The sequence below is a fragment of the Triticum aestivum genome, chromosome 7D (assembly GCF_018294505.1).
Source record: "Triticum aestivum cultivar Chinese Spring chromosome 7D, IWGSC CS RefSeq v2.1, whole genome shotgun sequence".
Classification (NCBI taxonomy): domain Eukaryota; kingdom Viridiplantae; phylum Streptophyta; class Magnoliopsida; order Poales; family Poaceae; genus Triticum; species Triticum aestivum.
The window spans coordinates 166,633,460-166,661,247 of record NC_057814.1 but is presented as its reverse complement, the minus strand read 5'-3'; the positions used below and the strand labels follow the sequence as shown (position 1 = coordinate 166,661,247).

The 27,788-nt window shown below is 48.2% G+C and overlaps 2 protein-coding genes across 2 annotated transcripts; one reads left to right on the top strand and one right to left on the bottom strand.

The window, feature by feature from the left end:
• The first annotated feature begins 3,096 nt into the window (after window positions 1–3,096).
• Window positions 3,097–7,587, top strand: LOC123164949 (THO complex subunit 4D). Its single transcript, XM_044582568.1, has 7 exons — window positions 3,097–3,378; window positions 4,069–4,355; window positions 4,886–5,029; window positions 5,127–5,195; window positions 6,111–6,304; window positions 6,426–6,482; window positions 7,117–7,587. Exons 2-7 carry the CDS (start codon window positions 4,104–4,106, stop codon window positions 7,304–7,306), a joined length of 906 nt encoding a protein of 301 aa, XP_044438503.1. The 5' UTR covers window positions 3,097–3,378; window positions 4,069–4,103; the 3' UTR covers window positions 7,307–7,587.
• A 1,705-nt stretch (window positions 7,588–9,292) lies between these two features.
• On the bottom strand, window positions 9,293–16,545 carry LOC123165276 (condensin complex subunit 3). The gene is made up of 12 exons (XM_044582906.1): window positions 16,129–16,545; window positions 15,497–15,700; window positions 15,265–15,410; window positions 14,889–15,154; window positions 14,501–14,586; window positions 12,332–12,479; window positions 11,595–12,034; window positions 10,936–11,450; window positions 10,801–10,861; window positions 10,436–10,708; window positions 9,993–10,254; window positions 9,293–9,904 (listed from the first exon to the last, which is right to left on the bottom strand). Exons 1-12 carry the CDS (start codon window positions 16,510–16,512, stop codon window positions 9,522–9,524), a joined length of 3,168 nt encoding a protein of 1,055 aa, XP_044438841.1. The 5' UTR covers window positions 16,513–16,545; the 3' UTR covers window positions 9,293–9,521.
• Between the last annotated feature and the right edge of the window lie 11,243 nt (window positions 16,546–27,788).

Genomic DNA, 27,788 nt, shown 5'->3' with positions numbered 1-27,788 from the left:
GCTGACACGTGGGCCCACAGTTATTAATCTAATCCTACCAGAAAATTAAATAGAGTTTACTTAAGGGTGGGGCCCGGTTGTCATTCTCACCAGGCTATCCTAATTAGCGTCATTAGCGCTTAATGACGCCGGACACGTCAGCGCCGCCGGAGTTACGTCGGCGACGACCCAACCGACGGCGGAACTTCACCGCACGGGCGCTACAGGGCACCAAAACGCCCGCGGTTTGCGGCTACAGCTAGCTGGCGATGCGGCGCATCCGATGGAGCAAGCAGCAGGGGCGGGGATGGCCGGAGTGGTGCCAGCGACAAGCTGTGGCAGCGGTGGTGTTCGGGCGTGGACGTAAACGGCGCTAGCGGGCTCGGGGAAACGCATGCGCATGCACGTTGGGCTCCTGGGAACCTCACGAGCTGCGGCAACGGTGGCCACTGCGACGAGCTTCACCATGGCGGCGGGGCAGCACCAATGGCGACGGCAACTAGGGGGCGAGATCGACGGTGATAGCATAGGGGAAAGGTCGAGGAGCTTACGTAGGAGCGCACGGTGGCTCGTTGGAAGGTTAGGAGCAGCAGGGCGCCGGAATCACAGAGGAACGCCGGTGGCTGCCGAGGAAGAAGCTGGCGTCGGCGTCGATGCAGGGGTGCCGAGCTTGAGGGACTGGTCGTGGTGAAGGAGAGGTCGACGGCGGAGCCCTTGGCGCGGTCCTAGGTGAAGGGGACGGCGGAGAGCGCGTAGACGGTGTTGGCCATGGCGACTGCGGTGGTGGCCGTGGCGGATCTGGGCGAGAGGAACTGGTGGGGAGAGGGAGAGGCGGAGTGGGCGAGGGGAAGCGAGCGGGCGAGTGGGGTGGCAGGGCAAGTGGGAGGGGAGCCCGAGGCGTCGAGGGGATCCTTATCCCCCTCGTCGACGGTGAGGTGGTGGGGCGTGAGCGCGCTTGGCCGTGTCCCCGGTCGGTTGCACAGGAGAGGGAGAAGGCGACCGGGGGGAGGCAAGTGTTGGGCCCGCTTTGGTGGGCTGAGGCCCAGGGGAGGCAAGGGGGCGCGCTCTCTCTCTCACCTCTTCTTTTTCTTTTATTTTTTCTATTTTTATTTAATAAACGGAGATGGGTAAGAAAATATTGGGCATGCTATTTACTTAGGAAAAATATGGGAAGTGCCCCTTTTTATTCCCTGGTGATCTTAGACAGTGCCACAAATGTTTTGGAGACCAGAATAATTCATTTGATATTTTTCATAAATAGGATAGCATTAAAAAAATGCTGAATTGGTGCTGTTATAATTGCTAATGCTCATCTTTGCACAAAAGTAATGTTGTGTTCCTTAACAAATGATTGTTATGGAATTTTTGACAAATGATGAACATTTTTCCAGCAACTTTTAAGCAACTTCAAACTTCACTTGAATTTGAATTGACTGGAATTTCAAATGGGATATTGAACAAAGGTGATTAAGCACTGTTTGAAAAAAATGATTAGCTTAATCACAGAGGGTTACTGTAGCATGACACTAGGGGTGTTACATTAACCTAGATAATTAACATAATTAAAGTAGTTAACCTAGCTAGCTAGTTCTCTGTCAAATGTTTGTGCTATGCATGAGAGAGAGAGATGAGGGGTGGGGGCCTACAGAGGATGGCTCTGGTGGTGGCGAGGGAGGCAGGGTTTCTCCGGTGATGGCGAGGGAGGCAGGGCGTCTCCGGTGACGGCGAGGGAGGCAGGGACGTCGAGGGCGGCTCCGGTGGCGTTGATGAGGCCGCGCGGCTTCGGTAGCGTCGGGGGTGGTTCCGGTGGCGTCGACGGCCCGCAGCTCTGGTGGCTCCAAGGGCGTCGACGTCGGCAGGAGACGGCGGCGAAGTGGGGCGACGGCGCACGATGCGACTGGCGAGGGATTTGGGGAGAAGTGGTGGCCGGGGATGGGGGGAGAGAGAAACCGCGCAGGGGTTAAGTCAAATGTAGCGGTAGCGCTGGTAGGCAAAAAGCGCTATAGCTAAGTTAGCTATAGCGCTTGTTACCAAAACACGCTACTGGTATAGGAAGTAGCTATTTATTTCCCCTTTTCTTTTTTCCTTTTTCCTTTCTATAGCGGGGGTTTACAAAACGCGCAGCTGCTATATTATCTACAACGCCTGTTCTGAACAGACGCTACTGCTATGTCTTTCTCCTTTATTTTTTTCTTTTCTTTTTCTTTACATTCTTTTTTTTTTCCTTTCTCTTTTTTCTATTTCTTTCATTTTCATTTACTTTTCTATTTGTTTTTATTTTATTTTATTTTATTTTCATTAGCAGTAGCGCTTTTTCCATAAAACACACCGCTACAATTAGCTCAGCGGTAGTGCGTTTTGCCCAAGACGGCTACTACTATTTCTAGCTTGCCGGCAACAGTGTGGGAATTTTAGTAGTAGCGCGTTCTTCAAAAAATGTGCTACTGCTACACCTATATTTGTAGCGCGTCTTGTACGCGCTATGGGTAAGTAGCAGTAGCGCTTTCTTTTAACAGGCGCTACTGCTAAGATTCTGTGTATAAGGTTTTTCCCTACTAGTGCTACTAGCCGCCGATAGATGTTGTAACCAATCAACAGCGATGCAAGGAGCGACCTGGTGATTCTATGACCTCCCACTGGATGCAGCTGATGAAAACAACCATGGCCTATTTGGCTGAGTGAGGGGGGGAGGGGGGGTATCCACTTACCGATATAGAGGTGGGTAATTTTTCCCCAACCCCACGAGGACTCTTTGACTAGAGTTTCTGGAGCACCCATTAAAAGCTTCACGAATAACATGAAGTTGCACCCTAAATTATATATGTTTTATTCTAGAAGACCTAAATTATAATATGCTTTTTTGCGAAACAGGCATCACCAAGCTACTCCATTTAACTCGTGTTTTTGTAGAGCGAAGCTATATTTTAGAGAGCGGAGCAGTGTGTCAAACAGGCTCGTTAAGGACTTTGCTAACTTTGCGGGCCGCGGGAACCAGCGATGAACTCGCTATTTCCGTGTTCGAGCCCGGCCAGAACACAAGGCGAGGCGGTTTAGCCCACCGACTGGCATCCGTTATCTCCCTCTCCCTGGCAGCAAATAAAAGCAGAACCCAATCCCCCGGGACCCGCACCAAGTCGTCTTCCTCTTCCACCCCTAGAAAGAAATCGTCTCTCTCCTCCCAACTCCGCATCCGCCCTCGCCTCGAGCCTCCGTCGGCAAACCTCGCCGAGACGCAGACCGACCCCGACACCGCCGCCGCCCAGAGATCCGAGCCCCTGTCACCCCCCCCCCCCTCTTCCGTGCTTCCTGCCAACGACGGGAGGAGGAGAACTCCCCGCCCCACAGATCCAGGATCTGCCCGCCGCCGGAGAACCCTAGAGGGCTCCCCCAGGCCCAGAGGTGACTTCCCTGCCCTTCTGGAACTACGCTAGCATTGGTATCAGTATGAATATTAGAGTACTTCGTTGATTGAGTCACTAGCATGCGCAAAGCCCTAGCGCGATGGGATCCCGTGGGTTCTTGGTAACCGCGGTGCATGCTCATATTGTCATGAGCGGGCGCCGGATTTATTTTCTTAGGTGAGCCTGCGTAGCTTAGGCGCTATGGTGGTGCCCATGGTGTAGACTGCTGTGTCGTTAGAAGTGTGATAAGAAGGGTGAATGCAGAGATCTAGCCAGTCTGTCCTCATGAACCTGATGTGTTCTACAAATTAGCTTTTCTTGTACTACTTCACTTTCTATGTTTACTGGTAAGGGCTACTTGCCTACTTGCTTTCCGATGCCTGGTGTACCTGATAAGCTGATTGTTAGTGTCATCCTGAACGGCGACGAAAACTTCGAAAATACAGTTTATAAGCCTATTATTCATAGTGTATGTGTCGGACGAGCACGATAGTAGCGTAGTAGGAAGTTTGAAAGAGTTGCTGCTTCTGGAGTATTGTTCCTTTTTCTACTAGTATAGAAACCAGTGACCTTAATTTGAGTTTTTTTTTTCTATATCTGTGTGTGCATCTTTGTTACTCTGCTTGCTTACACCACATCACTACAATTGAGCAATACATAATATTAAACTTCTTTGTCCTTTTTGCAGGGCTTTCTCCCTATTGAATCCAAGTTTTCATTGTAATGGAGGCAGCTTTGGATATGTCACTCGATGATATGATTAAGAACAGAAGTGGGAGGGGAAGAGGAAGGGGAAGGGGACAGAGAGTTGGCCGAGGCCGAGGTGATGGCCAAAGGTCAGGCAGAGGTGATGGCCAAAGGCTAGGCCGTGGTTTAGGCCGTGGACGTGGCGCTGGAACCTTCCGTGGAAGGGGAGTGCCTTCCCAAAGGCCACTTGGTGTCAATACTCGCTCGTCATCGTATGCTATTGCCAAGGCAAGCACAAAACCATCGCTGTTTTTCTGTACACCCTCAAGAACCCAAATTACAATACACACTTGACAAGTGGCTATGAACATAATAAATGGGACAGCTCAGGCCTCAGGGCTCAGTTCAGACCATATCTTCCATACTTATGAACTGTGGAGCTTCAAAGAGGATCCGAGAGGTTTCTCAATTTGAAAATGCCCTGAGAACTGCCCCTTAGCTGCTGACAATTTTGTGGCGAGATATTTGTTGGTTTGTTCTGGTTAATGCTTCAAACTGAAAAACACATTGTCTCTTCTCATGGTCAGCATGCTGATTGACTATGTATTAACCTGTTGGATACTTATTTCTCTGGATAAGGTCTTTGGTTCATACAGGGGCTATCAGCTAGCACCCATTTTATGCAATGGTGTATGGTTTTATAGTTTTGCTGATGCTAGTTGACTCGTCAAAAAAATACTGTGGATTGATGAGCTTTGGGGATTATGCTAACAATTTATCATCACAATCTGGGTGTGCATGCTGTGGAATATCATCAGTCATTCAACAAAACAAAGGATTTTGCATGGACACATGATCGGTTTGAGGATAGCATGGTGGCTGCTGGACTTCCTGGGATAGAAACTGGTACCAAGCTGTATGTTTCAAACTTGCACTACGGAGTGACAAAAGAAGATTTACAGGTAGCTGGATTGTTATATTATGCATGCTGGAATATCCGACAGCTTCAATCATATTGGACTTTCTCGACCTGATCTTATCTGCCGACAACTGTTTCAGGAACTTTTCTCTGAAATGGGTCATTTGAAGAACTGCATTGTTCATTATGACAATAATAGACACCCAACTGTAAGTCTCTTATGAATGCTTGTTTTTCTTCTGCGAGTTTTTACAATTAAGCACTCACTTCTGCAAATCTTATGCTACGAGCAAGTGCCTTCTGCCCAAACATATGCTTGATCATTCATGATGAACATATCATGTGCATGGTTGTTTGAAATGAACTTAGGATCTACCAACTATAAGCTAGAATTTGGCCCAGCACAGCCTGATAATATGACACACACAATTACTCTTGTAAGTGTATGAAATGATAACAGGGTATCCTTTTCTCCTGCAATATGTTTTGTATGGTTATTCATGTCAAACTTGATGTTGCTTGCCCAAAGCTGAATGTGGCTTTGATTTATTGCTAGTTTAGACCTTTGACCTTAGAACTAAGCTCTTCACTGCTCCAAAACATACATGACAGTATTGACACACAGAAGCTTTGTGTGAACAGCCTCTTTTTTTTATATAATCTTACTATCAATAGTCTCTCCACTTGTGGCCTGAAGGTCCTGTGGTTTGAACCCAGCCTCCTTGCAGAATTACTATGCAAGGGTAAGGCTCTCTAGAAATTCTCTTCCTAAGATTCCACCTTGTGGGAGCTTTCAGCACTGGGTAGTGGGTACACCCTTTTTTTACTTTCTTACTTTTGACAGTCATTGGGCAACCTATTTAACCTAATACTCCAATCTTAAGTAGTAGCATTATTTGTTTACCTCATTCATCTTTTTTGAATATTTACCTTTGCCTGCGAAACGTTAGTGAAAGTGCTGGTGCCTCTATTAAATTATGACAGGCCATAAAATAGAGCATATTCTGGTAGTCCTACTCTACAGCTTTGCTCGGAAAAAGTCATACTGCATGCCAGAATATTTTTTTGCGGAAAGCATGCCAGAATATTATATGGTCATATTTTTTATGGATATTCTTGAGCAGGGTTCAGCTGAGGTGATATTCACTAGGAGGAGTGAAGCTGTTCAAGCATTGAAACGATATAATAATGTACGCCTTGATGGGAAAGAAATGAAGATTGAAATGATTGGAGCAAATTTGGGTTTAGCTGCTGCTCCTGCACCTCGTGTTAATGTTGTTTCAGGCGCAAGAGGAAGAGGACAGAGAGAAGTTGTGATGTATGGCTCTTTTTGCAAGTGCATCTTTTAGTTGGAGGATCCATGCTCATTAAATTTACCAATCACATTATAGTAGCTTGAAATTTCTGCCTTTCTGTTTCTGACTACATGATGTTTTCAGGTCCCGTCCAAATGGGTTTGGTCGAGGTGCGACTGACTCGTCTAGTTTCCTTCCTGGGTATGCTCTTATGATTCAATATTTTCATAATTTCTTTTGCTGGATAAAAATACGAGTAGTGCCCTTACCTCCTATGACCAGCACACAACCTTGACTCAAATGGCAATCGATTAAAGTCTGCCAACAGGTGCTTGTTATGAACCTTGTGTGCCTGTACAACATGTGAAATTTTGTTCCCTGGTGTTGTGACTTCATATGCTATGGTGGCAACTTTTGTGTCTGGACATCTTTCTGAACCTTCTGTGGTAGTGCTAGATATTTCTAGATGTATTGATGAGCTTCATGCATGTTGTAGTTCATGGTAGGAGCTGGCAACTAATCATACATGGTGCAGTTCGAACTAAAAAGCTGATTGCCATATGATGTGCCTACAGTACATATTTGGTTGTTTCTTGTGCATAGCAGGGCCAAATGTTTTTTTGTGTATCAATGTGCCTACAACACATATTTGATTGTTGCCTGTGCATAGCAGAGCCAAATATATTTTACTGTTGGTCGTGTGCGCTATTTTTCTTGTCTTGGGAGGCAAAGTTTCTGTATCATAGTTCTGTGAAAAGATTCCATACATCATTATCTGTAAGATAATTATTTATTACCTTGAACCTCGATTAACACATTGTGTTTACCTTATAAGGTGGAAGCGCAACAACGGTTTTGCTCAAAGAGGAGGATCGGTCCGTGGGCGTGGCCGTGGCCGTGGCCGTAGCAGCTTTGGTCGAGGTCGTGGACGTGGCGTCTATGTACGGAAGGGATCGGTGAAATCGGCTGACCAATTGGACAAGGAGCTGGACACCTATCATTCTGGAGCAATGAATGTCGACTAAGATGCTGCATCTTATCACATTGAACCTGGAGCTTGGCTGAGGCTTTGAATTTGAGCTTGTTTTATGTGTGGTTTGCTGCCGAGTTGCCGTTGGTCTTCTCCCAGTTGTGTGCACATATGTTACATGTCTTTTACATCAAGCTGGAAAACCGTAGATTTGAACTGCAGTTCCTAGTTCTAGTCCAGCAGTAACATTGTAATTGGTGGTTAACAGCTTGAGCAACCATTTGTTTTCGGTGGCTGTTGCCTTTTAGTATGTTTTTTCTGATGTTTTATTGATAATTTGATGATTGATGATACTATAATGGTTCAAGTAGTCTGAATCTGGAAGAAAAGGGCTATCCCATGTTCAGTCCAGCGTAGGCAATCTGTTTGTATCAAGAAGGGTTTGTGAGACAACATTTATTCAGTAAAAGCTACTCCATTCAATGATTATTGTTGACCTTTACACCTAGCCTGACAAAGCGACCATTCACGTTTCCGTAGCATGGCCTGACCTTCAGGGCCAGGATTTTTGCTACTGACCTTTAGGGCCTCTTTGATTCGTAGGATTTTGAAAATATAGGAATAGGAAAAGTATAGGATTGGGGTGGCATGTCAACTTGAATCTTATAAGATTAGCAAGGAGGGTTTGATGTTACATGGAAAACAAAGGAAATGTAAAAAGTGATCGGAGTGGATGGTAGATTTCCCATGAAATGTAGTACAAAAGATTTCATAGAAAAAATTTCTATGGGATCCAATCCTATGAATCAAAGGGCCAACATAGAAAAAATTCCTAAGGATTTCAATCCTCTAGAAATCCTATAGAATGGAGTGGATGTTAGTTTCCCATAAAATGTAGTACAAAAGATTACATAGGAAAAATTCCTATGGGATCCAATCCTATGAATTACAGGGCCAACATAGGAAATTCCTAAGGATTTCAATCCCTAGAAATCCTATAGATTGAGAAATGTAGGGTGTGTCCCACTTGTCATTGAGCATGCAGAAATTATTGGCAGTAGGTATTGGCGATGGTCAGATGATGGCATGATGCCACCCAGAGTTCGGAGACGAAATTGCATAGATCAACTTTTTTTCGAGAAAACTTCCGATCTATTCATCAACTGTCAAGGTAGTACAAAGAACACTAGAAGTAAAATTTACATCCAGGTCCATAGACCACCTAACGACGACCACAAGCACTAGAGCAAGCCGAAGGCGCGCTGCCGTCATCGCCCCTCCCTCGTTGGAGCCGGGCAAACATTGTTGCAGTAGACAGTCGGGAAGTCGTCGTCTAAGACCCCATCATAGGACCAGCGCACCAGAACAACAACTGCCGCCGATGAAGAGAAGCACAAACCGGAAGGATCCAACCTGCAGACACACAAACGTAGACGAACGAAGACCGGATCCAGTCGGATCCACCAAAGACAAACGCCAACTGGATCCCATGAGATCCGTCGGAGACAAACCTCCGCACGCCTTCCGACGATGCTTGAAACATCACCGGGACGGGGGCTAGGCGGGGAGGACCTTATTCCATCTTCAAGAAGCCGCCGGCCTCGTCTTCTTGAGCATGACACAAACCTAACAAAACTCAAAAAAGTATCTAAAAACGGAGCCCTCCCGCCAGCAAAGGCCGGGATCCACCATGCCTCCATGGTCCAAGGACCATAGGAGATGAGGCGGACTGGCGGCACCGGCGGCAAAGAAACCCTAGATGGGAGTTTCGCACGTGGGCAGGAGCGAAGGGTTATTCAGGCTTGACGCACATTTTGCTAGAAGGCAAAATTACAGTGTTAGAGCATTTGGAGGCGTGCAAAAGTTCATATGGACAGGAGGACCGGAGCTGTTTGGAAGCAATACTGCGGTAAGAGCTGACATGTTTATGGCCTATCGATCGGTTGGATAAGGTGTTCTTGTCAAACTTTATTATATTTCAGTGTGTAGACACCAAATTTGAAAAAAAAAAATTTGACAAACAATAGTGCAAAAGAGCACATTCTTTCAAGTAGAGCTCTTTATACAATCTCATTGATCCTTGAATCGAATCTACGCACACAATCAAATCATAATCTTTGCAGCTTTGCAAGCTGAAGAGCACATGAATACATGATCTACTGGTTCAAAAGAAACAATACATAGTGGCAGTGTCACCCTGCATACCTCAAATAACAATTGCTGGGTTCTTCCGGTCAAGAACGCCAGCAGATACCTCAGCTCCCAAGAACTTAAGACTCCTCCTCGTCAGGGTCGTCGGAATCATCAGACGGATCCTCATCAGTTGTCAGTCCGGACATCTCGTCTTGTTCACTGTCAGAAGCAGCCTCGAGAGAAGGCTTCACAGAAGACTTGAACTTGCTCAGGGCCGCAGTCTTGCTTGCTCTCTGAGCGCGTGCCGTGGCCACGCTGGGAGTGGCCGGGACCTGGCTCACCGATGTTACATCCAAGCTCTCTCCTTCGGCTTCCGCTTCGCTGTCATCGCTAGACGATGCCGCCCGCCTTGCTCTTCTCCTGGCTGGAGGAGCCCGGACTGACCGAGGTGGTGCTGGCGTTGGTGGCACCACTGTATTGGCAGCGTCAAGCTTGACGCCACCAGCCAATCCTAGTTGCTCTGAAACAATAAGACACCCAGGTTATGACGCAAATCGTCAGGAATGTGAACATCTGTTACTGCGTGTGATGCGAGTTGTTCGACATACCGAATATGGCATCGGCTTGATCTTGCGGCAGTTCTTCCTCCGGGGACTCATCAAGTGACTTGAGCCTTGATGCCATTTGAGCGAGCTCCTTCATAAGGTCCTTGTCAGAAGCCGCTGAAGCAGCCAATGTGTTCACCAGTCCTCTCATGCACTTGATGGCCTTCTGTTCCGATTGCCGGAATCTTAGAAGCACGGCAACCTTGCACAAAGCCAAGGCATATGCTTTCATAGGCGCGCTCTTCTTGTCTTGGCTATTTCCTACCTACAATATTCCAAGCATTTGATGTCAGTTCTCACACACAACTCATGATAGATTTTATTCCCAGAGAATTTGGTGCAATGTGCATGAGACAACAGGTGAAATGGATGATTTGTACAGTGCATCACAAAGTCGCAACAAAATTATAGAAGCAAGTGAGGGTTTAGAGAGCTCTTGACAGTACCTCCACTGCAATACGGATAGCAAGCCCTTCCTCACTGATGTCATAATTGACAAACGGACCTGGTGAACTGGAAAGGCTTTCAGGACTCATACAAGCTTGCTCTGCTGTTTCCGTTGAAAACAATGGACTTTGTACCATTTGAACCATAAAACGGGCAGCCTGGACTGCCTGTTTACGCTTTTTCGATACAACAGGTCCACTACCCCCAGCATTACCATGGATACCTGGCCACATGGCTCTCATGAGTGGTACAAATGCACTTGAGACACATCTCTATAAAAGGAAAGATTGTCAGTACTTTAGTTTGAAATCCTTTTTTTGAAAGAATATCCTGGAAAACATGAACAATATCTTTATCAACTTGCCTTGTGCTTCTCTGAAAGGGATGGATAATGGAGAAAGAAGACAGACAGACACTGTTTCAATCTGGATAAAGAAAGAAATGTCAGGGTGTGTGAGAAATAACTGAAAAAAATAAGGGTGAAATATGAGTAATTGACCTTCCGAGTTCTTTAGATTCCTCCAGGAAATATAATCTTACAAGTTGAGCTAGTATAACAGGATGCAAGTCTGCGGATATGCTTGGATAGTTCTCACTCAAGAGAAGAATTTTTGCAAAACCTTCACCAAGAATGGTCGGGACATTATCATGGTTATCACCCTCTGGGCTGAACTCCCAGTCATCTTTATGAAATCCAGAAAACAGAATACTAAGAACTCCAACGTTTAGATCATCATCATTCAAATCAGAGATGTCCACAGGAGCAAACTGAGTCTTCTCATAATTAGCATCAGATGGTTCAGTTCCAATGGCTTGATCTAATTCTTGTGGACCATGCCAAGACACAAGGTCAATCAAGGCCTTGGATGCCATGGCACTAACCAAGTCAGGCCCATTGATGAATGATAAACGCAACTGCTTCACCAACTCTGTACTTGGTTTGTTCTCTAACAAGCCAAAAAGACAAAGGCATCTTAAAGCAGCCCTCTGTACGTCAACATGTTTCTGCTTTGCCTGCACGATGTAAGATCAAGGGCAGCAAATTTAGAACCCACACTCAATTGATGAACCTTAAGAACACATGCACTTAGTACCTAGAAAAGCTGCAAAATATTATAAAGCTATACACCTAGGGGACTGCATAACAATCAGACTTACTGCAGGAAGCAACAATGACTGAAGCACTTCAGATGGTCTGATTGCCGTGCCTTCCAGGCTTCGTAAGGTTGAAGTATTCTCTAGAAGAAGACCTGTCACCGCCAGACAGTGCATCCATTGCATGAAATCAGCAGTTCTCTCCCTGCATGGTCTAGCCAGTTCTTCAACGACAGTGGCAATCACCATTTCAAATTCACCAATAGAAGCATGAACCTTTTTAGCCAATTCTGAGACTGCTTTGGCCCACTGCAGGTCCCCTCCAAGACTGACACCATCACCAATGGCGATCTGGTTTCCATCTTCATCGACTTCATGTTCAAGTGGTCTATTCAGAAGCTCATACAGAAATGAACTTGCAACTTTCCTGTTCATGCTATCGGAAAAGTCAAGCATTCCACCAAGCAATAATAGTTGCCGCGACGCGAAGTGATAATTTGGTCCTGAAATGGAATAAACATGTCAAGAAATCAATTTTCACATGTGAGAAAATGCTCCATTTCTGTTGTCTTGAAGAAAAGCTAGCCAATTGTAACCATATTTGTAAAAATCAGACCGGACTGGCAGTTCAACTGGAAAAATGATAGGTATTTTCCAGGGAATAGCTTGAAAATGATAGAATATTATTCTAAAAATAAATTCAATAATATATTTGAACCGCGGTTGGACCGGTTAAGCCGGTCTCTTGAAGATTCACTAACTGGTTGGTTCTGAAAAGTACAATCAGTATTCTTGCTTACCAGCTGAAAGGTGCGCTTTTACCAAATCAACAAACTCAGCAACTGTGCTAGGAAGGACACCATCAAGAAGATCATTTTTATCCGACGCCTCAGAAGCATATACTGCTGCCTCTGTCCCTGTAGTTGTTGCAGCCTCTGAGCCTTTGACCTGAAGAATAATTACTGGGCCTTAATACTCTAGTAATCTTGTTCAGTGTTTCACTAACCAAAAAAAAACATTGATGTTTATTTGAACTTGTATATTGATTCGAGGAACAAGCCAGTATCAGTAGAATAACCATGACCCTTTGCTGGATTCAGGATTACAAGAAAGTATGTTTCCTAAAACTTGCTCAAAACTACGTCCAACAACAATATGGAAAGCTGGCACTTGCAAGCACCATTAGTCCTTTCATCACCTCCAAATAACAATAGTTCATGAGATATTACAACATGTAGGGAAACCTTGACATACAATGAATGATGTTTGCACTGGACCATTTCTGTAACCAAGCCATATGCACATATTAAACTAAAAGTGCCTATTTGATTCAAAGGAAATTAATACGAATTTTGAAGGATAGGAATCCTTAGAAGTTTTCCTATAGATTTTTTTCCTAATGATTCTGCTGCATTGCGTTTCATAGGAAATTTTCTAGTAAATCAAACCTCTTGGAAATATTTCATTGTTTCTCATATGGTGCAAAAAAAATCTTGCAGGACTCCATGCATAGCAATAGTACACATTCGTTCAATTATTGCAATTCTCGAATCCTGATAATCAAAGAGGCCTTATATGTTACTCCATCCAGTCACAATGTCATGGACATAGATGCCGTCTCCAACACATAATTATACCCACATTGTAGTATATTTACAAAACCCAGTGAAACTATAATATGATGAAGGGCAATATTTTTTATTTATCACCGTAAAAGATCACCAAGCTGGAATACTATCGATTGTGCCATATGGCAGGTGGACACTAGCCCCAGGCTCAAACTATCATCCTCGTATTGGACGGTATTTTCCAGTTTATAGCTTTGGTCATTTGGTGCAATCACAATACTGATAGTTGAGTCTTGTAGACACATGTCAGTGGCACTTGATGGTATTTTCCGACACCACTGATATTTGCAATGATACAGAGCAATGACTTAATTCTCTATTATTGAAGTATTTCTGAGACAAAGCTAAATGTATTTCTCTTTTCATATGTTCAATCCTGGAAGGATAGTTCTTTAATGTGCTAAAACACGTAACAGGGCTATTTAGTTCACCACAGTAAATTTGGCATGCCTAAACACCTAGCTGTGGCATACCACAAGTTACTAAGGGCATGTTTGGTTGCTTTTCATATTGTTTACATATTTCAGTGCCACAAGTTTGCCAAGCCAGTGTTTGTGGTGGCCAAATTGGTCATCACATTTGTGGTAAAAATTGGCTACAAAATGAGTATATAAAGGAGAGGTACATGGTTGCAACAAAACCTTTGCCGAACTCTTTGCCCAAGATTTGGCTAAGTCAAACTAGAAACAAACCAAACACGCCCTAAGGTGGGAAAAGTATGGCACAATGGTTGTGTAAGTGGTGGCCAGGATTAAGGAGGAAACGAGACTCTGGGCTAGAGCTGGTGCCTTAGGACTGAGAGTGCTACTGCCCAGGCACTGGGATGTCCTCTATCAAGGCTTCTGAACCTTTCTCTGTGTATATGAACATCTCTAACTTTCCAATGAAATGAAACGTGTTAAGCTTCATCCACTAGCCAACACAACCAAAAGTCCGAACTGATGGAAAGGGCTAGGTAATCCATATATACACTTCAACATCCCCTCTCACGTGTGACGCAGGAAGTCAACACGTGAATAGACTCAGAGGTATGGCTCAAGAGGCCTATACTTGGACACAGAGGGGGGCAGCAGCAATTTTTGGATAAATTGCGAAAGCCAGGACTTGGACTCAAGACTACGGGCCCTGATACCATGTTAAGCTTCATGCACTAGCCAATGCAACCCAAAGTCCGAACTGATGGAAAGGGCTAGGTAATCCACATATACACTTCAACAAAACGCAAGTGCTTTTGCGTTTTATCGCGAAAATAAACATGCAGCACCATCTTCTTGCAGGAGTGCCATAAACAATTGTTCAGTAATTGTGGTGCATAGCAAAGCTAAAATGACTGATGCTTACCTGAGCTTCAGCCTGCAAGTGCATGCACATGACTTTCCAGTAAAGAGCAACCTCAGCCTCCATGAGCTTGATACTGGAAACTTGTTCTGCACAAATATAGTGTAGATGATGATATTAAACAGTAGCAGAAAGTTATTATGGGAAATGACAAACTTTATGAACTTCATAATTTATATGCACGCTGTACTAGAAAGTCGATTTGACAATAGGAAAATACAGTTTAGCCGTTGGTTTGTCGCTTTCATTGTTTTGTTTCAGGTTTACTTATTTCATTCAAGTGCAACTGCAACCACATGATTGCTTCTCGGAAATTCAGTTTTCAGCATGATCATATTAAACTTCACAGAAATCTGCAACATAAAAGGCATGCGGTTTTGTTCAGATTTACCAGCATCCTCGGTATTTGCAGTAAAGTACTGCCTGATAGTTTGCCCATCTTGAACTCGCACAGAACCATCCTTCAGAAGCACCCCCATCACGGATTCTCCAACTAACTCATAAGTCTCGACATCAAGAAACCTGAGAAGCGTGATGACATCTCCACCACAATGCTTTACAAGCCACTCCTCCTTCAGCATCCTCAAGCATTCATTTTTCACAGATGTAGACCTATCTGAGAGGCCTCTGTGAAGGAGAGTTGTCCTCTGCTTGATGCTGAACCAAAAGAAAATCATCAATTCACTCACTTGGTATTGGTAACCGGTTGTGCATTTCATATGTAGGCATTGGTCAACTGGCTTTTCTACGTGGAAAAAATTGCTCACCTAAGACTTTGGAGGGGAAATTTAGTTGAAAGCACAGAATATGCTGCCCTCCGAACTGATTCACTGGTATCAATCGTTGATTCAATGATTGACTCCAGTGTAGCACTTGATGGTGGAAGAGACAAAATAATTGTCTTTCGGACCTCCTTCACAAATCAAAGAAAGCCTCCATCAGATGTAATAACAAGGAACCTAAAATAAATATGAAGGGTACTGAGTTGATCTGACATACAGCGTTTTGTTCTTTTTCTAGGGTCTCAAGAAAAATATCGATGATGCCACCATCCTCTTCATCAATCGCAAAACGAGACAATGCACGAACAGAGAAAACTCGAATTGCAGGGATTTTATCCTGAATCCGAATCTTCATGGCATCAATCACTTCATCCCAAATCTCATCACTCACCTCGGCATCATCCGGTAATTGCATAATAATCTACGAGAAGAATTGTCAATGTCAGAAAGTAAGTAATTTAGGCGAACGTGGTAGTCTTGAAACTACCTGAACTAAGAATTGCTCAGATTACGTTCTCATTCACCGGCAAATTAAAACGCAGAAAGAAATGGATCGATTCACTGTAACCAAAGCTGCATGGCGGAAGCAGGTATCACAGGGTTTTTAACTTTTAACGAACGTTTTACACTGGAACTAAATTGAGATAACCAGATCGAACTTAGGTTCAGGCTAAGAGGTACAGAATGGAACACATCATTAACCACGTTTGCAACAGCAACTATACAAGCTCCTCAAATACTATAATGAAAACTGAAGTTAGGCAAAACGAAATCACGCATCTAGAGGAAAATGAAGTACTCTTCTTATTAAACGTGGAGGAAACTTGTCGCGACTTTTCCCCACCGCACCTCAGATATGATTTGGCAGGAGCGGAAGCGCGCGGGCCGGTGCGCCGCGGCGGAGGCGACGAGGAGGAAGCGGAGGAAACCCTCGAGGAACCCGGTGCCGTCCGCGGCCGCGGAGGCGGAGGAGGAGGCGAACGCCGCCGCGAAGCGCGCGACGCGGTCGGAGGCGGGGGAGCGGCGGAGGACCTCGAAGAGCGGGGTGAGGGCGTCACAGAAGGCCGGGAGGAAGCGGCCGCCGGGCGAGGAGGAGGCGCGGAGCGCCGAGAGCTCCCGGAGCTTGCGCGGGTGCACGGCGAGGGAGGCGCGGCACTCGTCGAGCACGCGCGCCGCCTCGCCCGCGAGGCGCCTCGTCTCGTCGGCGCCGGCGACGGCCGCGGCGGGCGACATGGTGCGGGGACGGGAGGGGGAGGTGGGGGGGTGGGGATTTTGAATTTGAGGGGAGGGAAGGCGAAATGCGGAGCGGATCCGGGTGATGCGAGACGTGCTCCCACTAGTGGAGAGCGCGTGAGCTTTCCGTTTTCCGTCTGGAGATCCTCGTGGGCTGTTCTAAAAAGAGAGATTCTCGTGGGCTGAAACTTTAGAAGGCTGGCGGATGGCTGGCAGGCCCAAAATGGCCCACGGCGCTGCTAGGCTCAGTCAGCTCTAAACAAGAAAAAGAAGAAATTGTGGAAAACAAACGCTCTAAAAAAGAAGTGTTGCTCTCAAGTGTCACTGGCTGTGTCCTGCTCCGGCAGTACTTTCATTCCCAAGGCTATGCCATTGCCACCACCCACCAGTACAACCGATCAATCTACGTATGCTTAGAGCATCTCCAGCCGTTGGCCCTGCAGGGGCTCGAAAAATCGCCGCATAGGGACGACCCGGCGAAAAAATCGGCTTGGGGCCGAACGGGTTCCCAGCCGCCGGCCCCAGGGTCGTCCCGGAAGGTTTTTTTAATTTTATATTAAAAGACATTCGGCTATTATTCGGCAAACGGGCATAAACTTCGGCGACTTAAACAGTTTTTACATAGCAAATATAAAATTTACTAAAAAACAAAGCCCTAGACTACAGGAAGAAGGCGCTCAGCGCGGCGAAGTCGCCGAACTTGTCGCCATCGCCGTTGTCCTTGTCGTCCTTCTCCTCCTTGACGCGACCGCCCCTGCTGGACCCCTGCCCGGGGGCGCCCTGGCGGACCGGTGGCGGCACGTCGTCGTCGCTGTCGTCGTCGAGAACAAAGACGCCTCCCTCGTCGCGGTCGCGGCGACGAGCGGCGAACTGCTCTAGGGCGCGGCACTGGCGCTCCAGTTCCGTGCGCGGCCAGTCTTCGCGCGCCCACTTCATGGCCGCCTTGTCGGAGAGCCCCGGCTCCGTCTTCACGGCGGCGAGTCCTGGCTCCGGCTTCACGACGGCGAGCCCGGGCTCCGTCTTCACAGCGGCGAGCCCCGGCTCCGTCTTCGGCTTGACGAAGCGGGGAGGAGCCGAGGAGGAGGCGCGCCCGCCGCCCTCGTTGATGACGATGCCGGCGCTGCGGGTGCGCCGACCGAGCGGCGTCTCCGCGGGCTCGGCCTTGACGCTGAACAGCGTCGGAGACCCAGAGGAGGAGGAAGAAGAGGACGCCGCCGTCCTCCTCGGCATCCATTGGCCGCCGCTCGGGGTCGGGGCGGCAGGGTACCTCAACGGCGGGTCGTTGCCGCCCTCGAGGTGCCGGAGAACGGCGTGAAGCGAGCGCCCGGGAGCGCCCCACCACAGGCGGCGCCCCTCGCTGTTCTTGGTGCCCTGCACCACCGGCGCCCCGTTGGTGGAGGCCAGCTGCTGCGCCTGCCGGTGTTGGAAGTATGCCGCCCACGCCTCATGGTTGTCGGCGGCGTACTGCGGGAGGGCGCGCTGCTCCTCCGTCAGCGATGCCCGCACGCGGTCGACCTCGTCGGCGAAGTAGTCGGCGCGCGCGTTGACGTCGGGCAGCGGGGGAATGGGGACGCCACCGGCGCTGAGCCTCCACCCCCCGGCCATGCGTGCATGTCGAGAGGAGCCGGGATGTTGGCCTCGAACAACAGGTACGCTTCCCACCCGTGCAGCGTGCGGCGGCCGAAGCCGTTGGCCGTCGCCCCATCGTCGGGGAATCGCTCGCACATCGTCGCGGCTGGGCTTGGGGAGAGAGGGGAGGGACGTCGGCGGCGGCAGGCAGAGCACGGCGGCTGCGGGCGGGTGTGGCCAGAGGCGAGGGGGAGGCGTTGCTTTTATAGCGGCCGGGCGCCGTGTATACGCGTGGCGGGAGGCGGGGTGTCGCCGCGCCGCCCGTGAGGAATCAATGGAAGGCTGACCGGCGGGAGCCTTGGTATTGATTCCTCGTGGGAAACCGAGGCGATTGTCGCCGACTCGGCGGGCCGACGGTTAGTTCGCGCCAAAATCGCTTGCCCCGACGCCCCCCAGCGCGCCGGGTTCCGCCTGGGTCCGCCGGCATCAGTTTCGGTCCAAACCGGCGAAAAACGGGCTCCTGAGGGTGCGACTGGTCCGATTTTTGGGCGCCGGCGCGAAAATATCGCCTGGGGAGGGCGTGTTGGGGGCGCGGCTGGAAATGCTCTTACGTAGCGCATCAACTCACTGCGGTGATATAGTTTCATGTAAACAGCCAAATATCGCCGTGCTCAACTTGCTTAATAGCCAGGTCATGCAGCGACGCTGGCGGTACTGAACTGCTGATGGTTGAATCCAGCGCATCACTTGTGGAACCGGATCCTCTAACATTGAGAAGGAAAGTTAGAGAAGCTATAATATCCTAACTTTCCTTCATTCTATCCATATGATTATGGCTAAAATGATTTAAATTAATTTGTAAATTGATGATCTACCGTGTACATTTATAGTAATTACATACAAACAAATTGATGGTGAAATAAAATTAATTTTAAATTATTTATATCTACAGTAAATACCAACAATAAACAACCTACTAACTACCTACTAATGGTCCCTAATTTTTCTTCTTTATTTTACACTAGGCAGTAGCACCATGACTTTCCTTCACAGTGTTAAAGGATCCGGCTCCATCACTTGTACCTATACCTGGCCATACCTCGGGCCGGGCCGGGCTTCGCGCCGGGCCTAGCCAAGCCCGACGAAAAAAACCCAGGCCCGAGCCCGGCCCGGCCCGGCCATCAGGCCTGTTTTCTGGGCCCGAGCCCGGCCCGAACACATAAAAGCCCGTCGGGCTCCGGGCCGGCCCAGCCCGACCTTCAGAGAAATGCAAAAATGACGGGCCCAGGCCCGGCCCGGGGGCAGCGTCGGGCTGGGCCGGGTTGGGCTTTTTCGGGCCGGGCCGGGCTTCCCATGGTCAGGTATACTTGTACCCCAGTTGGCACCAGTTCTACCGCAAGAACAGACTTACGATTCCCTGTCGGTTAGAGCATCTCCAGCCGCGCCCCCAGAAAGGCCTCCCCAGGCGATTTTTTCGCGCCGGCGCAGAAAAATCGGCCCAGTCGCGCCTCCAGGAGCCCGATTTTCGCCGGCCTGGGCTGAAATTAGCGCCGGCGGACCCAGACCGAACCCAGCGCGCTGGGGGCGCCGGGGCGAGCGGTTTTGGCGCGAAAGAGCCGCGGGCCCGCCGTGTGAGCGACACCGCGCATCGTCTTCCCCCAACGCCTCAGTTTCGCCTCGGTTTCCCGCGGGGAATCAATGGCAAGGCTGCCGCCGGTCAGCCTTACCATTGATTCCTCTCGGGCGGCGCGTCACGGGGCGGCGCGCCGACGCCTCCCCTCCCTCGCACGCGTACACACGGGCGCGGCGCCGCTATATAAGCCGGCGGCCTCCCTCGCCTCTGGCCACACCAGCCCTAGCCCTAGCCGTCGCGCTCTACCTCTCCCGAGAGCCGCCGCCGAGCCCTCCCTCTCCCGCGCACCGCCGTCAAGCCCTCCCTCTCCCGATGGCCAAGCGTTTCCCCGCAGATGAGGCGGCGGCCAACGGCTTCGGCCGCCGCTCGCTCCGCGAATAGGAGTCTTGGCTCCTGTTCCAGGCGAACATCCCGGCGCCGTCGGACATGCGCGCCGGGCCGCGGGGTGGAGACTCAGCAATGGGGGAGTGCCCATTCCCCCGTTGCCCGACGCCGTGGCGAAACCCTCGTACTTCGCCGATGAGGTCGAGGTCGTGCACGCCTCCCTCATCGACGACCAGCTCGCCCTCCCCGAGTACGCCGCCGACAATCAAGCGGCGTGGACGGCGTACTTCCAGCGCCGGCAGCAGCAAAGGATGGCGTCCACCAACGGCGCGCCGTGGTGGCCGGCCTGAAGAACAGCGAGGGACGCCACCTGTGGTGGGGTGTCCCCAGCCGCACCCTCGAGGGCGTTCTGACGTACCTCGAGGGCGGCAACGACCCGCCGTTGGCATACCCCCCGGCGAGGACGGCCGCCACGGCCACGGCTCACCGCCGACGCGACGGGCAATGGTTGCCCAGGAGGTTCGGCGCCTCCTCTTCTTCCTCCTCATCACGCTCTTCTTCGCACTCCTCCGGCTCTCCGGCGCTGCTCGGCATCAAGGCCGAGCCCGCGGCGGAGACGCCGCTCGGCCGGCGCACTCGCAGCGCCGGCATCGTCATCAACGAGGGCGGCCGGCGCGCCCCCTCGTCGGCTCCTCCGCGCTTCGTCAAGCCCAAGACGGAGCCGGGGCTCGCGCCGGTGAAGACGGATCCGGGCCTCCCCGCGGTGAAGACGGAGCACGGCGGCGACGTCGAGCTCGACGACGACGCGGCCGTGGAATGGGCGCGCGTAGACTCCCTGAAGATGGCGAGGGAGCGCCAGTGCGCCGCCCTGCGGCGATTCGCGCAGCGTCGCCGGGGCCACGACGAAGGAGGAGGAGTCGTCATCGAGGACAGCGATGACGACGACGCGCCGCCGCCACCAGTCCGCGTAGGCAATGTCGGTCAGGGGTCCATCAGGGACGGCCGCGTCAAGGAGGAGAAGCCCGACGACGACGACGGCGGCGACTACTCCGCGTTCAGCCAGTTTCTTTTTTAATTAGATATACTATGTAATAAAAATCCGCGACTATTATGTAATATATGCCGAACTTCGCTAAACTTTGCTTTGCTATATATTTTTATTTTTTTAAACGCGCCTGGGGACGGCCCTGGTCCCAGGCCGATTTTTTGCACCTGCTCATCCCAGACGGCGATTTTAGGCGCCCCTGGAGGACCAACGGCGGGAGATGCTCTTACAGTTCAGTCCAGCTCCACAAGAAGCTGCAGAGCGCAGTTGGACCGGCGATCGCTGACCTGACCAGCAGCGCGTGCGTCCGAGATAGCATGCCGGTAAAAAGCACCATCGCCGGACCGGTAGATCGTCGTACTCACGCATACTTCCATCAACCGTGTTGATTTTCATCGATGGTTACCTGCTAATTATTGCGGGAACCGTGTCAGCGTGTCGCCGTCATCTTTTGGCTCTTGGCTTTTGGCTCTCGCCAACAGCTGGGTAAGAGCGTGTGCGTATTTTAAGCATCAGGGCAGACTGAATGCCCTCGTGACAGTGAGGTTCAACATTTTGTAAGGAAAATGGTAGTGTCTGATCCTGGATTTATTCTTTTATTATTAGTGCACGTACAAAGTTTCAACTGGCATAATTTAAACCTGAAACACACAGGTTTACATACAGACGACCTAAAGCTGTGGGCGTACAAGCTCAAACCTGAAAGTTCTCCCTCACAAACATCTCATTTCTAACATATTCCCTTGATTAATCGTAAGCATACGTTCGTGTATTGGTTATCCATCCTAGTGGTTTTACAAACAAACATCTACCCCTGGATCACAAACACATCCTTGTCGCGTCCGTCCTCGTCATCTTCTCGTCTTTTGGGTTTCCTTCAACAGATGGATAAGAGCGTGTGCATATTTTAGGCGTCTGGGCAGACTGAATGTCCTCTCGATAGTGAGGTTCAACCTTTTATAACGAAAACAGTAGTGTCTGATCGTGAATTTATTCTTAGTAGTAATCATGCACGTACAAAGTTCATTCAACTGGCATAACTTAAATCTGAAACAAATTTTTTTTTTTGAAAAGGAGGATAGACCCCCGGCCTCTGCATCTGGACGATGCTTGCGGCCATCTTACTGAAACATACAAGTCTACATTTACATGTTTCGTCCTCTTGTCATTTTTATGTGTATTATTGCAGTAATTATCTTTTTTGTATGAGGTCATCATCTTTACTATTAAAGTGAAATCTACGGTCAGTACGTCATCTCCCTACAGATGTATCATTTATAATTAGAAAGAGGTCTCCCACCTATTCTCTAGAAACATATATCCATCCTAAATGGTCTCCCTCACAAAGATCTCATTTCTAAATCACAAAACACATCTCCTTCATATCGTCACGTACTTATTCATGTTAGTTGTTTTACAAATAAGCATCTCCTTCTGAATCACAAACACATTTTGTTACTAGATTACAAACATGCGACATCACTTTATATCGTTTGCCCCACTCCTGATTTATTAATTTGTGTCGCATTGCAGAGTTTTTTCTCTTACAAAAGAAAATAGGAAGACATATCATAACAAAAGAATTATCTCTAATGATGCCCCCTATTAAAATCAGCAATCATTGGATTCTTGATGTTCTGTTGCAGTTATCACATATTGCCATTATGATTTGATTAGTTAGGATTCTTGGATGCGGGGGGGTATACTCATGAAGGATCACTTGGCAAAATAGAAGGTGGGAGGGGAATAAACGATGTTGTTTTCTGCAATCAAGATGAAACGACTCACCTTCTTTTTATGTCATGCCCGTCTGCCACCCTCCTATATGGCGTATGATTGATTTCATGTGAATTTTAACCTGCCTGCACCGACTAGAATAGCAAATATGTTTGGAAAACTGGTTGGGTTGGGTTAATCCTAAAGTCAAGCCACATATCCAGACGAGAGTATGTGTTTTGCTTTGGGTCTTATGGAAATACCGGAATGACCTTATTTTTACATGGTAAAAACACACAAAAATTGCAGGTCATTTTCGGGGATACAACATGGATTGTACATGGTCCTTACTTCAGCATGCGGGGCTACATGAGCTTATGACATCTGGATGCAACCAGTGGGGGACAGTCACACAGGTTACTTACCATCAGTTTAGATGGAGGTTCAATAATAGGCTATGTGTATAAACGTATATTCCTGTTTTCATCGGTTGTAACTTCTCTCTTTTTTATTACTGATTTGGTACTGATTCTTGATACTCGTCGTTTCATAAGTGTGGTTGTGCGCATCGCAATGATGAAGAGGCCGGGGTTTAGTCTCCATTATAAAAAGATTCTCGGATCAATGGTTGCTTCGTTGTTGCCCTGGAGGAGGAAGCATGCAAAAAAATGTCGGTGCTTGTCAAAAGATGTTGGAAGTCGCACAAGGATCTTGTCCAAATCATGGGTTCTTTTTTACAATTTTTTTAATGTTTCCACATGACATGAGACATGTTAGGCGATGGGACATCATTTGTGATCCATTTTCGCTTTAAACACGATTTGAAAAGACAATGGGGGGGGGGGGGATGATCTACTCAGTCACTGCACATACACACAAGACAAAGGACATCTTGTCGATGCCCGTAGAGGCACTTGAGCCACAAAGTGTTGCTCGTGCAATGAACGCCACACCTTCATGCACCATCGCACCCTCGTTTCTTGCAACATAGTTCAAAAGAACACCCACGATCACTTGCCGGATGCCCATTGTCATAGGAGATCAACCATTGTTGTGATTTTCACCAAACCATGAGTTTTTTAGAACCAATAATTTGTTCGATGCCTTGTGGGTGGTTCTACCCCTAGCCTACCAGCTTTGATGGCATGTGTGTATCAGTTGAAGCGCAGAACTATAGAACAATTGTTCTACGATATTTTGCATATATATTATTGGGTAACGTAGTAATTTTTTAAAAAAATCCTACGCACACTCAAGATCATGGTGATGCATAGCAACGAGAGGGGAGAATGTGTCCACGTACCCTCGTAGACCGAAACCGGAAGCGTTATGACAACGCGGTTGATGTAGTCGTACGTCTTCACGATCCGACCGATCCAAGTACCGAACGTACGACACCTCCGAGTTCAGCACACGTTCAGCTCGATGACGTCCCACGAACTCCGATCCAGCAGAGCTTTGCGGGAGAGTTCCGTAAGCACGACGGCGTGATGACGGTGTTGATGATGCTACCAACGCAGGGCTTCGCCTAAGCATTGCTACGATATTACCGAGGTGGAATATGGTGGAGGGGGGCACCGCACACGGCTGGGAGAGATCAACAGATCAACTTGTGTGTTCTATGGTGCCCCTGCCCCCGTATATAAAGGAGCAAGGGGGGAGGCCGGCCTGCCCTGTAGGGCGCGCCAGGAGGAGGAGTCCTCCTCCTAGTAGGATTAGGACTCCCCTCTTTCCTACTCCTACTAGGAGGGGGAAAGGAAGGGGGAGAGGGAGAAGGAAAGGGGGGTGCCCCCCCTCTCCTAGTCCAATTCGGACCAGAGGGGAAGGGGCGCGCGGCCTGCCCTAGGCCAGCCTTCTCTCTCTCTCTCCACTAAGGCCCATAAGGCCCACTATTTCTCCCAGGGGGGAGGGGTTCGGTAACCCTCCGACACTCCAATTTTCTCTGAAACCACCCGGAACACTTCCGGTGTCCGAATATAGTCGTCCAATATATCGATCTTTATGTCTCGACCATTTCGAGACTCCTCGTCACGTCCGTGATCATATCCGGGACTCCGAACTACCTTCGGTACATCAAAACACAAAAACTCATAATACCGATCGTCACCGAACTTTAAGCGTGCGGACCCTATAGGTTCGAGAACTATGTAGACATGACCGAGACACGTCTCCCGTCAATAACCAATAGCGGAACCTGGATGCTCATATTGGCTCCCACATATTCTACGAAGATCTTTATCGGTCAAACTGCATAACAACATACGTTGTTCCCTTTGTCATCGGTATGTTACTTGCCCGAGATTCGATCGTCGGTATCTCAATACCTAGCTCAATCTCGTTACCGGCAAGTCTCTTTACTCGTTACGTAATGCATCATCCCACAACTAACTCATTAGTCACATTGCTTGCAAGGCTTATTGTGATGTGCATTACTGAGAGAGCCCAGAGATACCTCTCCGACAATCGGAGTGACAAATCCTAATCTCGATCTATGCCAACTCAACAAGTACCATCGGAGACACCTGTAGAGCACCTTTATAATCACCCAGTTACGTTGTGACGTTTGGTAGCACACAAAGTGTTCCTCCGGTAATCGGGAGTTGCATAATCTCATAGTCATAGGAACATGTATAAGTTATGAAGAAAGCAATAGCAGTAAACTAAACGATCAAGTGCTAAGCTAACGGAATGGGTCAAGTCAATCACATCATTTTCCTAATTATGTGATCCCGTTAATCAAATGACAACTCATGTCTATGGTTAGGAAACTTAACCATCTTTGATTAACGAGCTAGTCAAGTAGAGGCATACTAGTGACACTATGTTTGTCTATGTATTCACACATGTATTATGTTTCCGGTTAATACAATTCTAGCATGAATAATAAACATTTATCATGATATGAGGAAATAAATAATAACTTTATTATTGCCTCTAGGGCATATTTCCTTCAGTCTCCCACTTGCACTAGAGTCAATAATCTAGATTACACAGTAATGATTCTAACACCCATGGAGTCTTGGTGTTGATCATGTTTCGCTCGTGGAAGAGGCTTAGTCAACGGGTCTGCAATATTCTGATCCGTATGTATCTTGCAAATCTCTATGTCTCCCACCTGGACTTGACCCCGGATGGAATTGAAGCGTCTCTTGATGTGCTTGGTTCTCTTGTGAAATCTGGATTCCTTTGCCAAGTGTCATGGAATTGTCACGACACATGTCCTAGTGAAAGGACTTAGTTGTGGAGCCATCGCAACTAGGAAGCAAGAAGGGGTTAATCAGGACAAAGGACACGAGGTTTATACTGGTTCGGCCCCTTACGGTGAAGGTAAAAGCCTACGATCCAGTTTTGAGTGGGATTGCGTATGTCTCAATAACCAGGGAGCGAGTCCGCTTGACCTAGCTCTCGATTTGATGTTACTTGCCCTAAGCCGCCGCTGGGTCATCCCCTTATATACACGGGTTGACGCCCTGCGGCTTACAGAGTCCCGGCCGGCTTATAAATAGTGTCCGGCTCGGTGACTAGTTATTTTTGCCTTATAATACAAGTTACACACATATGGCGGTTTATCTCTACGGGCCTTAAGTCACCCTTTGGGCCTTGGGCCCTTAACTAACCCGCCATCTCCAGGAGTCGTCGTGGGCTTCATGAGTCGTCATAAGTATAACCCGGCCCCTCCTGGGCGGGTCATACTAATAACTATATCCCCAACATTAGGCCCCAGATTGATTTGAACTGGTTCATGTCAATCTTCAACACTTAGAAAAAATCTTCTGCTTTCCACCTGCGCGAGAGTTTGTAACCCGCCATGACGTCATCTCTGGATTCGTAATAACCTGCCATGATGCCATCTGTCATTAGTTCATACTTTATCCAATATATCTCAACGGATCCTTATCTTTAATAACCATCCCGAGAATCGAGGCGTCCTGACAAGCTGGATATCCATAATTTTTCGGCCTCCTTGTTTTTTGCGCCCACTTATCAGTCTTTTCCTTATAAATATGCACGACTGGTCTTTCTTCATTCTCCCCCTTTCCATCGTCTTCTTCCTCTCGCGACCCTACTGCTGCTCGAGCTCCACCGCCGCCGCAGCGCGCTTCGTCTTCCTCGACCCCGGCCGCTGCATCAACCTGAGCTTGTCCAGAGAACGGCGGCGACCCTCCGTAGTAGATCTGCGTCCGTAGGTCTCTGCTTTTCCGCACCTTAGATCCACATTAGGGTTTGCGAGTTCTTCTGTGTTCTTCGCGGTTCATCACGGATTCTTCGTGGTTTCTCCACCGCACCCTCTTTTGATCTAAAAGAAGTATAAAACTCATGCGGTAGCTGCTTTCGCATCCATTTCAGATGCTAGTAGATCCCCTTTTCTTGTACAAAGGCCTCTTTAGAACTGATGAACTCCCCTGTACTGGTTTTTTAGGTCTAGAATATTTTTCCTTTTCTGAACATCCGTTTGATCCAAAATAATGATTGCAATCTGTGAAACCTGTTTTTATAACACTTAGTCAATGTCTGTACCTTGATAGATCCACCTAGCCATGGCGGCTCACACCACCGGCTTTAAATTGCAATGCTCAATAGATAACCTCAACCACACATGGCGGCTCAAATAATTTAACTGCTCATGGCGACTTAAATAATCTGACATAATTAGCCATATGCCATTAGGCCCCTTTATAAGCCGCCATTTAGAATATGCATTGAAATATTTCTCTCCGGCTTAAATTTGAACCAGGAATTTTACTCTGTCTTAGGCTTCTATCTTCACAATGCCGCCCAAGGCACCCAAAGCACCCGTTACATGCAACTGGGTCAAATCCATCGTCACAGATAGCACACTTAATGATTTTGTGAAGACTGGCTATCTGCCAAAGAAGGAAGTCATGTCCTACCGTGCTCCTGATCCAGCAGAGGAAAAGCCTCAACCCAAAGAAGGGGAAGTCATCGTATTTACTGATCACATGAATCGGGGCTTTTCTCCACCTGGCT